This window comes from Diadema setosum, chromosome 10 (assembly GCF_964275005.1).
Source record: "Diadema setosum chromosome 10, eeDiaSeto1, whole genome shotgun sequence".
Lineage (NCBI taxonomy): Eukaryota > Metazoa > Echinodermata > Echinoidea > Diadematoida > Diadematidae > Diadema > Diadema setosum.
Genome location: NC_092694.1, coordinates 14,263,646 through 14,275,133, shown reverse-complemented (window position 1 = coordinate 14,275,133; position 11,488 = coordinate 14,263,646). Strand labels below are relative to the sequence as shown.

Sequence of the window (11,488 nt, the reverse complement as noted above, 5' to 3'; positions counted from 1 at the left end):
ATTTAAATGCACGTCATTTATTTACAATGAGACGAAGCATACAAAAAATAGTGAAAATATGACATGATATTGTTAGTTAGGGTGTTTCAAATTTTATTTCAGTTAAAATAAGTTAACACAATTTCTTAACTGCAAAAAGATTCTCCATGCGACGTGTATGTAATAAATTTTTTTCTAAATATAATTATTTGAAATGAAATCAAACAGAATAAAATCTTACTGCAGCAGTGGCTGAATATTGAAACTTTGACATTTTTTCTTCATTTTCAGGCACAATGGATTCGATTTTGTAAAGCAATTATTATATCATCGTAAAGAATGGTCTTACCATGATTTACGAACGATCAGGGAGGTTGAAGCAACTCGGATATATACGGAGAAGAGATTCCACTGTAGAGTTGGCATTATTGTGCCTGCCGCCCTCCGCGTCGAATGTCGGGTCAATATAAATAGGCACTTCAGACCAGTCCTTGGCCGACGAACGTGACGGAGGTATTAACGATTACAATCTAGGTGCTAATATACGAGTGCATGTTTTTTTTTTTTTTTTTTTTTTTTATCTAAATGCATTGTTATCGCTGAGTTTAGCGACCTCAGGAAAACCTCTGGATAGCTTCTCCGATTGTGGGGGGGGGGGGGGGGGAAGTCTTCATTATAAAAATGGTTATGGAGGGAGGCAAAATGTTTTAATAATGTAGACAATTAGAAATCAGAAATAAAGTGTTGAAGATCGTGCATTAGCGATGTGAGTTTGATAAGCAGCATCAATTTAAATCTGGTTTCATTTAGAAGAGAACGTGAGTTGGCTCAGTCGGAAGCGCGTCTACCTCCGACCCAAGCGACCCGGGTTCGAATCAAAGATAGTAGAGATAACAAGATACCAAGGCGCGCCATAAAAATGGACACAAAATGGCTACCCTACATGACGATACAAAAGAGAGCTAAGTACAAATTCAGTACACCTAAGAACATCATTCATTTCCAAAGGTAGTGGTATTTTTATTATTTTAAAAAGATTTAAAAATTATAGTCGTAGCTTTTTTTCGATTAAGGGGATTATTTTGAAGAACGAGATTTTAAAGTAATAAGGATTATTTCGTGGAGGAAAAAATTTGGCAACAACATGATCTCACAATCAAAGACGCTTGATAAACAGCAACATCTTCAAAGACAGCGCGTCTCAGGCAAATCTGGAACCCCCCCCCTTTTTTTTAATACACACTGTAAGTAAATATAGCAAGTTTGATAGATGTAAATCTCACAGTTTAATCTTTTAATTTCTTTAAACGTTTGTAAAATGAATTTGTTGAAAATGAACGAAGCACCTAATCTAGTTTGAGAAGTTATATGCTGATCTTTTTGTTTTGTTTTTTTAAGAGCTAGTCAACTTTAACATCTTTGGTACTTTCGACACTGATCGCGATGTCACTGAATTACATACTAATACATACTGACTAAAATGATAGCAGCAAGAACACAACCAAAAGTAGAAACGAAAAAAAAAAAAGAAGGAGAAGAAGAAGAAGAAAAGAAGAAGAAGAAGAAAATTGTGCGTTTAGCATAATCTATACCTGTATACGTGAGTTTATTGGCCTGCCATGATAAAAAAAAAAAATAGTGGTACATCTCCACATCAACCAACAATTCCGTACTACATGACAACCTCCATTATACCACCTGAACATTGTTGTCAGGTAACATTAATCCAACGTTTTCTATCATGCAAGAATGGAACGTGCGATTACAGGGGTCCAGTACTGCCATGGCTGGTGTATTATCTTTAATATAGATAAGATAATTCGAGAGGGAACTCGACAGATGTAGCGACTCGAAAGCAAACAAGCCGACCGAAAAGGAAGCGCGGAATATGATTATGATGTGTTTATCTTTTGTTATTTCTCATTTTTGCGTAGACATCGTAACGTACCTTTTTCGACTGGTTCTGCCTCGTGTTCAAGTCAAGAGGACTGTTGCGTCATAATCATGTCACCATTGTGTCTTCAAAGCTCGTAAAAGAAGAAGTCATATCATATCATGCATATGACATATTTATTTACATCTATCACCCAAGACTATGATGTGGTCAACAATAAATGGTTTCCCAGGCAAGGACAACTCGATTCTCGTCTTCAGAAAACTACTGATATATTATAGTCCGTCGTGTCTACTCATCATAGAGAGCCATAACCACGATAACGAAGATTTTAGATCGTGGCGGGCACTATTTTGGCGAGGAGTAGGTTGATGCAAGCACCCGATTATTGTCTATTTTGGCGGAGCTCGGAAAACGGTCGAAACCGGAGAGAAAACTTTTCCGTTTGGTATATTCGTGTCACTAATCCAATGAAATAAACGGGCTGTTCAAACAACATGTGAAAGAAAGAAACCCTATTAGCAATAAACTTACAGACGACTAGACGTTATAACATAGCAACAAAATCATGACATAATCCCCGGTGTTGATTTTCCTGTTTTGAACATCCGGTCTCAAATGGGAATGGTATGCTTCAAAGAATGAAGTTAACATTCATGGCATTCAAGTATTACAGCAGTTCTTGTTATCCGGTCTCAAGTGGGAATAATATGATTCAAAGAATGAAATTAACATTCATGGCATTCTTGTATTATACCAGCATACCATCGCATTGCCTCTATAATTTACATATATTTCTAATCTAATCTCAAGAACACAAGCACTATAATCATGATAACGAAGGACATGGCGGCAGTCAACTGACCAAACAAGTATTTTTTTTTTCTTATGTCGTTGTGTAAGCGGATATATTATTTCGCCACATGAAATCGCTAGGAATAAGATAACGGTATACGGGAGGAGATCACTGCGACAGTTCTTATGACGTGGTAAGCACGTGATGTGCCTGTATTCACGCGTCACACTCTGGAAGCACGACGGTGATATCACAGCTGTGACTTCGTTAGAGAACCATTAAGCCTGTTATCATATTACATTTGTTGGTGTTATTGCGAACACCATGAAGATCTTCATCGTTGTCGCCTTCATCGTCACCGTCGTGGCTTCCGTGGTCGCCGATCGGGAGCTAGCCCCGCTTCGGCGGAATCCGGACAAATTCAACGATCGTCACATCATTGTTCTGGAGGTAACCAGATCAAAATCTAACTTTAACATACTTCAACTGAATGTGTTTTCTTCTCTTTGTTCTTCTTGGGTTTTTTTTTTTCCATTATCCAACATCCAAGTGAATGTTACTGAGTGTCCGTGTTAGGTAAGAATACATTAATATTATTGTCTATTGTTGGTAACAAAAAAGAAATGAAATGTCTATTGTCTTGCATTCCAAACTTAAGTCTATAGTATTTGATCAATGGAAAAGAATAGGAAGAAAAGAAACGAACAGGATCTAGGACACAAGATGAGCAATCTACATGCAGCAACAATGATAATGATATCATAATAACAACAACCTTAGGAGGAAAATGCATGAAAAACAATGTTGATTTGTTTTTTAGAAGTTCTGTTCTCAACAATTTACTTCAAGAATGACATAGATGTAGACGCGTTCGCCAGTCGTTTCGACACGGACTCCGGCCTGACAGGAAGGACGACTGTAGTGTGGAAACTGAGAACGGCCGTCAAAGCAGTCGTCGCCGATCTGGATCCAGACACTGTAGACAAGGTATGCTATTTCTAAATCTACCTTATGACAGCCGCGCAACTGTTCGAAACTGTTTTGGCCATTTTTTTTTCTTTTTTTTTTTTTTTTTAGTGGGTGGCGGGCACAGCAGTTGGACTTAAAACACGAAATGATCTCGTGAACGGATTTCAGTTAGACTGAATTTCACTCAGTTTACCGGGAAAAAAGAGGAAAATCCAACAATTTATTGTCATGAAGACTCTTAGTACTACTATTGTAACTCCTTAGAATAAGTGTCTCAAATTGCCATTTCCATCATTAAGACCCATATCTTTACAACAATTGTGACAATGATATATCTATAAACCGAACAAAAAAGAAAAAGAAAAGAGGTTTCACTGTCATAAGATGGCGCAATCAGGGAATGTGACAAGGGAAACATGATGGTCATGGGTAGGTCCATACACTCTTAGAAAAAAAAAGGTTCTTTTGAGCACCATTAAATGGTTCTCAGCATTGCCACAATAGCGACACCCTTTTTGGTGCTCGTGAGAACCTTTTTTCAATGGTGCTTGTCGGCACCTTTTGCAAAAGGTGCCCATTAGAACCTTTTTCCCGATGAAATGGTGCTCGTGAGTACCATTTGAAAGGTGCCCATGGGCACCTTTTTGACTAAAGATGGGCACCTTTTTGACTCTTTTCAAAAGGTGCTCATGAGAACCATTTCATTGGAAAAGGTTCTACTGGGCACCAATGTTAAAAGGTGCTGTCAGGCACCATTTAAAAAGGTTCTCACAGGCTCCAAAAAAGGTGTCGCTATTGTGACAGTGCTGAGAACCATTTAATGGTGCTCAAAAGAACCTTTTTTTTCTCCTTTTATAGAATGTAGTATGTGAATTAATGTCTGTGTATTTTTGGTGTGTTTCACATGCAGTGCTGGTAGGACCCTCTGATGGCAATACAATGGTGGGTTGTGAAATACACGCATTCACTTCTTGCTTGGTGATATTGGGTGGGGCAAGATTGATGTTCTTGTTTTGCTTTGTTTTGTTTTTTCTTTTGTTTGTGCTGTGTGTATTCTTGATATACATGTATTTTTATTCATTTATTCAATTTTTTGTTAGGGTCACTATCTCGTCAAACTATTCTGACACGCTGCGGGTTTTTTTTTCGTAGATGTATCTTGCTCTAGACTTTGTGCAATATTTAAAATTAGATTGATCACCAAAAAACTGTGTGATAATCAACTCGTAATTTTCTAAACATCATTTTTTCTACTCTTTTTCCTTCTCCTCCCCCTCCTCCTTCACCACCACCAACACCCTCATCTGCATCATCAACATCCAGTGCCACCTTCAGTCGACTTTACCGCAGCCTGTCTCTACAACACCTCCAGAAAATGAATGGATTCTTTATGATATGCTTCGGTCCTTTTTTATATTTCAGTCATTATCATTCATTCATTCATTCATTCATTCATTCATTCATTCATTCATTCATTCATCCATTCATCCGTTCATCCATTCATCCATTCATCCAATCATTTATTCAGTCATCAATATCCATTCATTCACTCATTCATTCATTCATTCATTCATTCATTCATCCATCCATCCCTTCATCCATTCATCCAATCATTTATTCAGTCATCAATATCCATTCATTCATTCATTCATTCATTCATTCATTCATAGTATTCACTCACTCATTCATTCATTCATTCATTCATTCATTCATTCATTCATAGTATTCACTCACTCATTCATTAATTCACTCACTCACTCACTCATTCATTCATTCATTCATTCATTCATTCATTCATTCATTCATTCTTTCTTTCTTTCATTCAGTCATTCACTCTTTCCCTCTATCTATCATCTATCGATCTCTTCCATCTGTCCATTAATGCCAGATGTTTGATGTCGACCAATATAATATAATATTTCTCTTCTTTCAATCTTCGATCATTGGCTCCGCTCTCAGGTACGATCCTTACCAGGGGTGCGGTTTGTGGAAGAGGACAGAATGGGGTACGTCGACTGGGAGGTGGGGTCTTCGGCAAGCGGCGACGAAAACTGGGGTACTGATCGCATCAACGAACGCGAACGTGTTCTTGACGGTGACCGCACAATGCGTGAGTTCGACCATGCTACTTTGTCGGGCCATGGAGGAACGTATCTCCAATGGTTGAGTCCTATGAACTTTGTCTATGATAAGCGCGTGACCTGTCGCGTTGGTATAATTGTCGTTTGCAAAAAAAAAAAAAGAAATATCAACTTCAAGACTGCTCGAAGTTTTATAGTACTCTTTGCATAATCTGTGATAATTCCACGGGGAATACCCATTAGGCCTATTTGCTTCTCAGTTGGTATAACTGATACGGAAAATGTCAGCGTATCTCTAGCAACTTCTAATACTTTACATGTTTGATGTGAGTTACTGGGTATAAGACAACATAAATCTCTAAGTAATAACCGTACTGTCTGCCTACCTTGTATCCTCTCCCCTCTCTTTATGTTGCTCTCCCTCCCCCCTTTCTTTATCACACACACACACACACACACACACACACACACACACACACACACACACACACACACACACACACACACACACACACACAAATACACCATCTTCCTCCTCATCATACTGTCCACACATTCCCTGCCTCATGCAGTCTCTCATAAATTCCCTCGACTCCTTTGCCCCAGCAACCGGAGAGGGCGCTAACATCTTTATCATCGACACTGGAATACGAGTGACCCACACCGAATTTGACAACGGCCGTGCGATTTGGGCGAAAAACTTCGCTGATGAAGTGATAAAGGTTAGTGTATTCTTCCCCACCCCCACCCCGCTCTCCCTTCCCTCCCTCTGCCCCCTCCCTTCTTCTTTTTTGGCCCTTTGTGTCTTAAATCCATTAGAAAAATATGAAGGCACATACATTGCAGATGCCGAGCCCCGTGGATAATGAAAGCCCATAGTACGTGTAACAAATGATGTTGTCCTCCTTTTCAAAGAAAAAAAAAATGAAAATGACAATTCGAACCTTGTTCTAAGGTTATAAACACGGTTTAATTCCTTTACATCTTAGTTGCAAGAAGTGCAGAAATATCGAGTGAGAGAGAGAGAGAGGGAGAGCTATACTGCTATTGTATGCCTTTAATATATTTGTTTCTTTTTAATGTCTTTTTTTTTTTAGTCTGTTTTGTACTGTGATCACTGAGGAATTTCTCGTCGTATCTTTAGTATACATGAACCAATGTAATCGATGAGCTAATTACATGATGAAATATGATATAAAATAAAGTAATATTCACGAGCGCACACGCACACAAATAAACCACCTACTCGCCATTTCCTCGAAAATACAGAAGGACGAGGACTGTTATGGACACGGCACTCACTGCGCCGGTATTGCGGCGGGAGCGCGTTACGGCGTAGCGAAAAAGGCGACGGTGTACGCGGTGAAGGTATGCGATTGCCGCGGCGCGTGCCCTGGGTCGTCAGTAACTGCAGGTCAGTGAGAGTGTCCGTGTTAAATTATATCATTGCTGCTCACACTAGTGTAAGACCCAAACTTGTGTATTTTCCCCGTTCCTTACATCCCTCTATCAAAGGTATTGTTTACCATGGGGAGAAGTGATTTAAAAATGTTCGAGTTATCGCATTTGATCCAAATGTGTAGGTCAGTTGTATCACAAAACATCCTACCAAATAAATATTTCGCAATAAAGCTTAAAATATAAGGAGATATCACTATTTTTCTCAGTAAACTATAACTGTAGACGGTTCATTCCAGAAACAAATTCATAACTATTGTTCACATTTTGTATATTCAACAATACTTAACATTGATTATACTGATCAACATTTTTACACTCTTTTTTCTATCCCTAACTCACATTTTAGTACTATTTTGAAGCACTAAAGCTGGTTTTTGTTTTATCTGCAATGGTAAAAATAATGCCTTTAACGTCCTCCTTGCAGCACCTCATGACGCACTGGTTGACATGTATTTGGAAAGTGGACAGTTACCCACTGACCACACTCCACCCACCGCTATTAATGTGCCCCTTTGTTTGGGGCTACCGGCTAAAACTTGACCACATTCCATTGTGCTGACAACCACCAGAGAAGAGCAGAGTGGTCATTCCTAAATTTGACCATGGTCTCAGACCATTCCTCTTCCCAAGTTTGGACTGTTCCCCTGATAGATATCTATCATAATATGTATGGGATAATATTTTTTTCCTTTTCTTTATCGTGTAAAGTATCAGGTATATTCAGAAGTTTATTTCTAAGTATAAATGCACCTGCCAACATGTGATCTTAGTTCTTCTTCATCCCGAATTCTGGTATTGACCTCTTGCAACCCGGCAGAGGACATCTTCATCCATTCACTCCAGCTCGATTGGGAGCATACTAGGAACTGTGTCAAGTGCTTATCGTTGTATTCATCACATCTACTTTCACGTTTTCCAACTTAAACTTTATTTTTACTTTTTTTTTCCCCAACAAAATGTACGAAAGAATATGTGAAATGAAATTGACATGCGTTTTGTCGGATGTTTACACAGGCAGCCATTAATAATAACATGGTCATATCTATAATGTCTATTTCCATATTCAAAGAATAACAATTTAATACATACTGGTTGAACTGGACTCCAATAAGTGTGGCTTTGCATCATTTTGACATCGAGAACTTCTGCTGTCTTATTGATACTCCTCTACTAGATCACGTACTAGTCAACTATTAAAAAGAATGTTTGCATAGGGGGTGCGTTCTAGATACTCGTATACGTAACTGTTCTTGCTTCAAGAGTTTCATGGCTTTATTTTTAAGGGACTGTGGAAGGGGTTGATTAAAGTTTTTCGAGTTTTAGTTTGATTATAATAATTTTTTTCCAGTTTTGAGTTTCATTTTTTAAAGTTTAATCCCGACAATACACTTATCAGCTCGCTTTCTTAACTAAGCATGTTTTGCTTTGTTTTTGTTTTGTGTTGTTTTACTATACTTTACTTTATTCGCAATGGTCTTAACACAAATAGGTGTGGATTACGTTGCATCACTGAGGAAGGACGGCATGGAAAACGTCGTGGCCTCGTTGTCGCTGAGTGTCAGTTCCGACGCTTTGAAGGAAGCTGTGAAGGCTGCGATCGCTGAGGGCGTTGTTGTCCTCACCTCGGCCGGAAACGATGGCTTCAATGCCTGTCATCTTATACCTGGGAACATTCCCGAAGTACATGACTTTATCTTTTTTTTTTCTTTTTGGTGTAAATCAATGAAATGCTTATTTTCAGATTCGATTTAAAACATAAAATAAAGCAAAAGAAGATATAAAGAAGCTTCTCAATTCCAATCACATCCAAAACGGTTTTTATTTACGCTGCAGTGCGTTAAAGTTGGAACATCATCATCCTCTAGATTTGCAGTCAGCGTGGCTTCATGCGCTGCTGCTAAATGAATTCAGATGGTCTTCGATTGTGTGTGTATAGTATATAGGTAACATCTTCGACTTGTTGCGCTATTCAACTGATAGGTTATCACCGTAGGCAACGTGCAAAAGGACGATTCAATCAGACGCAGCTCCAACTACGGCCAGTGCGTCGACATCATTGCCCCGGGAACCGACATCGTGAGCGCGAGTCACGAGGACGACATTTCGGCGACCACGATGACTGGAACAAGTATGGCCTGCCCTCATGTGGCTGGTGAGTTATGATTTGGCTACACTACCGTCATTCCCAATGTTCGTAATTGCGAGAAAGATATAAGATTCGTTATTCCGAAGGTTCGTATAAATTCCGAAACTGAAAAAGGTTCGTATTTCCGAGGTTTCATTATTGTGTACTTTCTTTTCATTTTCAGATGCACGAACATTATGAAAATTACCAATAAGCGGACCTCGGAATAATAAACTTTTTTTTTTTTTTCATTTTTGTATTAACGTATACGTTTTGAACAACGAACATCACTCCTTATGATACAGGCAAAAGTATTTTGCACTTAAACTGCACTTGAATTGCTCAAAAAATAAAAAAAAATGAACACACACACACACACACACACTTATACGGCAAACCTTGCAGAAATCGTTCGTACAATGTTTGTCAGAACTGCCATGTGTTAATAAATGCATGTGCAAAAACAGATAAACACATGTTGGATATGCTTTGGTTGTGTAGTCAAACATTATTATTATTATCATTAATATTATTGTAATCATTATTGTTATAATTATCATTCTTATCATTATCATTATTATTTTGCTTTTGGATTTCAGTAATTCATATCTAAGTGTCCTTTCAGAAAACGCAATGAGAACAACTACTCCTAATTTGAATTCTGTAGTTTTTAAAATAAATGTAATATTTTCCTAATCAAAATTTAGTAAAAACAGACATTTTATTCCCAACTAACAGATGGGTAGGCTGGTAAATCTGAGAGAAATCAACCTCTTTCTATATTTGTGACCTAAATCTACAGGAGCTGCAGGTATCTTAATGGCGAGGTATGGCGTACACCCAAATGATGTTAGCGAGGCTCTGGTAAGCCAAGCTACAAAGGATGTTGTGACTGGCATGGATGGCTCACTGCGAAGCGGCACACCGAACGAACTGCTCTACCTAGTCCCCGAGCTGTAGAAGCCAGACGCCACGGTCCTTCAGCGAAAAATTGGTCTCCAGCCAGAGAGAGAGAGAGAAAAAAAACTCATTTACTCAATAAGCACTCAAACAACCTGTATTTCTGAAGTTACAATGTAAATGTGGGTTATTTCTGAAAATACCTGGTATGTTTCAATTGCGGTTTTCCGATATTTTATCATGTCTTAATCCCTATTAAAACTGAAACTATGATAAATTTTAGTTCATAACTTTTTTTTTTTTTTTTTTTGGGGGGGGGGGGCTCTTTTTGATAGTCAGGCAACATATTGTCCGACTGCTTCTCCTGTTTCATTTCCACAATAATAGTCGTTTATCGTGTTTCTCGTGTTTGTGCCTAAATCAACACATCTAATAGATATTATGACGTACATGCTATAGACTGTGACGATAGTAACTCCAAAGTTACATGTTTCCAACAGAATACAATAGATTCTTAGCATCATCGTCTAAGTGGGGTGCATTTAAGTTTATTATCAGAGTGATAACTGCATAAGTAAGCGATAATACTAATAGACAAGTAGGCGAATCTTTAGACATGAAAGCGCCTAAGAATGCTCGATACATGTGAGGAGTTCAAAAATTGTCTTGTTTGAGGGGGAAAAAGTGGATGATGGGGAACGAAATGAGTGAAAGATGAAGAAAACAAAGATGCAGACGAAGAAAACAAAGAAGAAAAAAATAATAGTTATGTTTGGGTTTTTTTTTTTGGAGGGGGAGTGCACTTAAGGGCTTTACGGAAGGCCTACTAATACACTATATAGACGAGGTTCCAATTATGACGTCATCAAGCTGTGATGGCAAAAACTGCCGTAGCGTATTGGGGCCCTATGCACGTGGGCGAGCGCGTAAGCGTTACATCCCACGTCCCATCATCGTGTCGGGTATACTAGTAGTCTACGGCTGGCATGCGTTACGCGTAGAACTAGAGATAAATGACACGCGTGATTTGTTTCTGCCTCTCAGGCAACGCCTCATTGACGCCACAGAATCTCGTCAATTTGGATAGGGCGGACACATTGAGAAAGTCATTTTCTGTTTTATGGTTATGAGTTTCCATAATATGAAGAGTTTGTTCGCAAAAACCGATAAGTCCATATTTGCCAAATGGAGATATTTGCCATTAAAGGTCAAGAAAAATAAAGAGAATAATAAAATTTTTGCTTCTTTTGACCATAACTTCAAAAATGTACCTTTATATATAG

General features: G+C 38.5%; 1 protein-coding gene across 1 annotated transcript; it reads left to right on the top strand.

Annotated features, from left to right (window-relative positions):
• Positions 1 to 2,993: 2,993 nt before the first annotated feature.
• Positions 2,994 to 10,265, top strand: LOC140233778 (aqualysin-1-like). Its single transcript, XM_072313871.1, has 8 exons — positions 2,994 to 3,119; positions 3,519 to 3,656; positions 5,598 to 5,748; positions 6,326 to 6,441; positions 6,998 to 7,133; positions 8,670 to 8,860; positions 9,161 to 9,332; positions 10,108 to 10,265. Exons 1-8 carry the CDS (start codon positions 2,994 to 2,996, stop codon positions 10,263 to 10,265), a joined length of 1,188 nt encoding a protein of 395 aa, XP_072169972.1.
• The last annotated feature ends 1,223 nt before the right edge of the window (positions 10,266 to 11,488 follow it).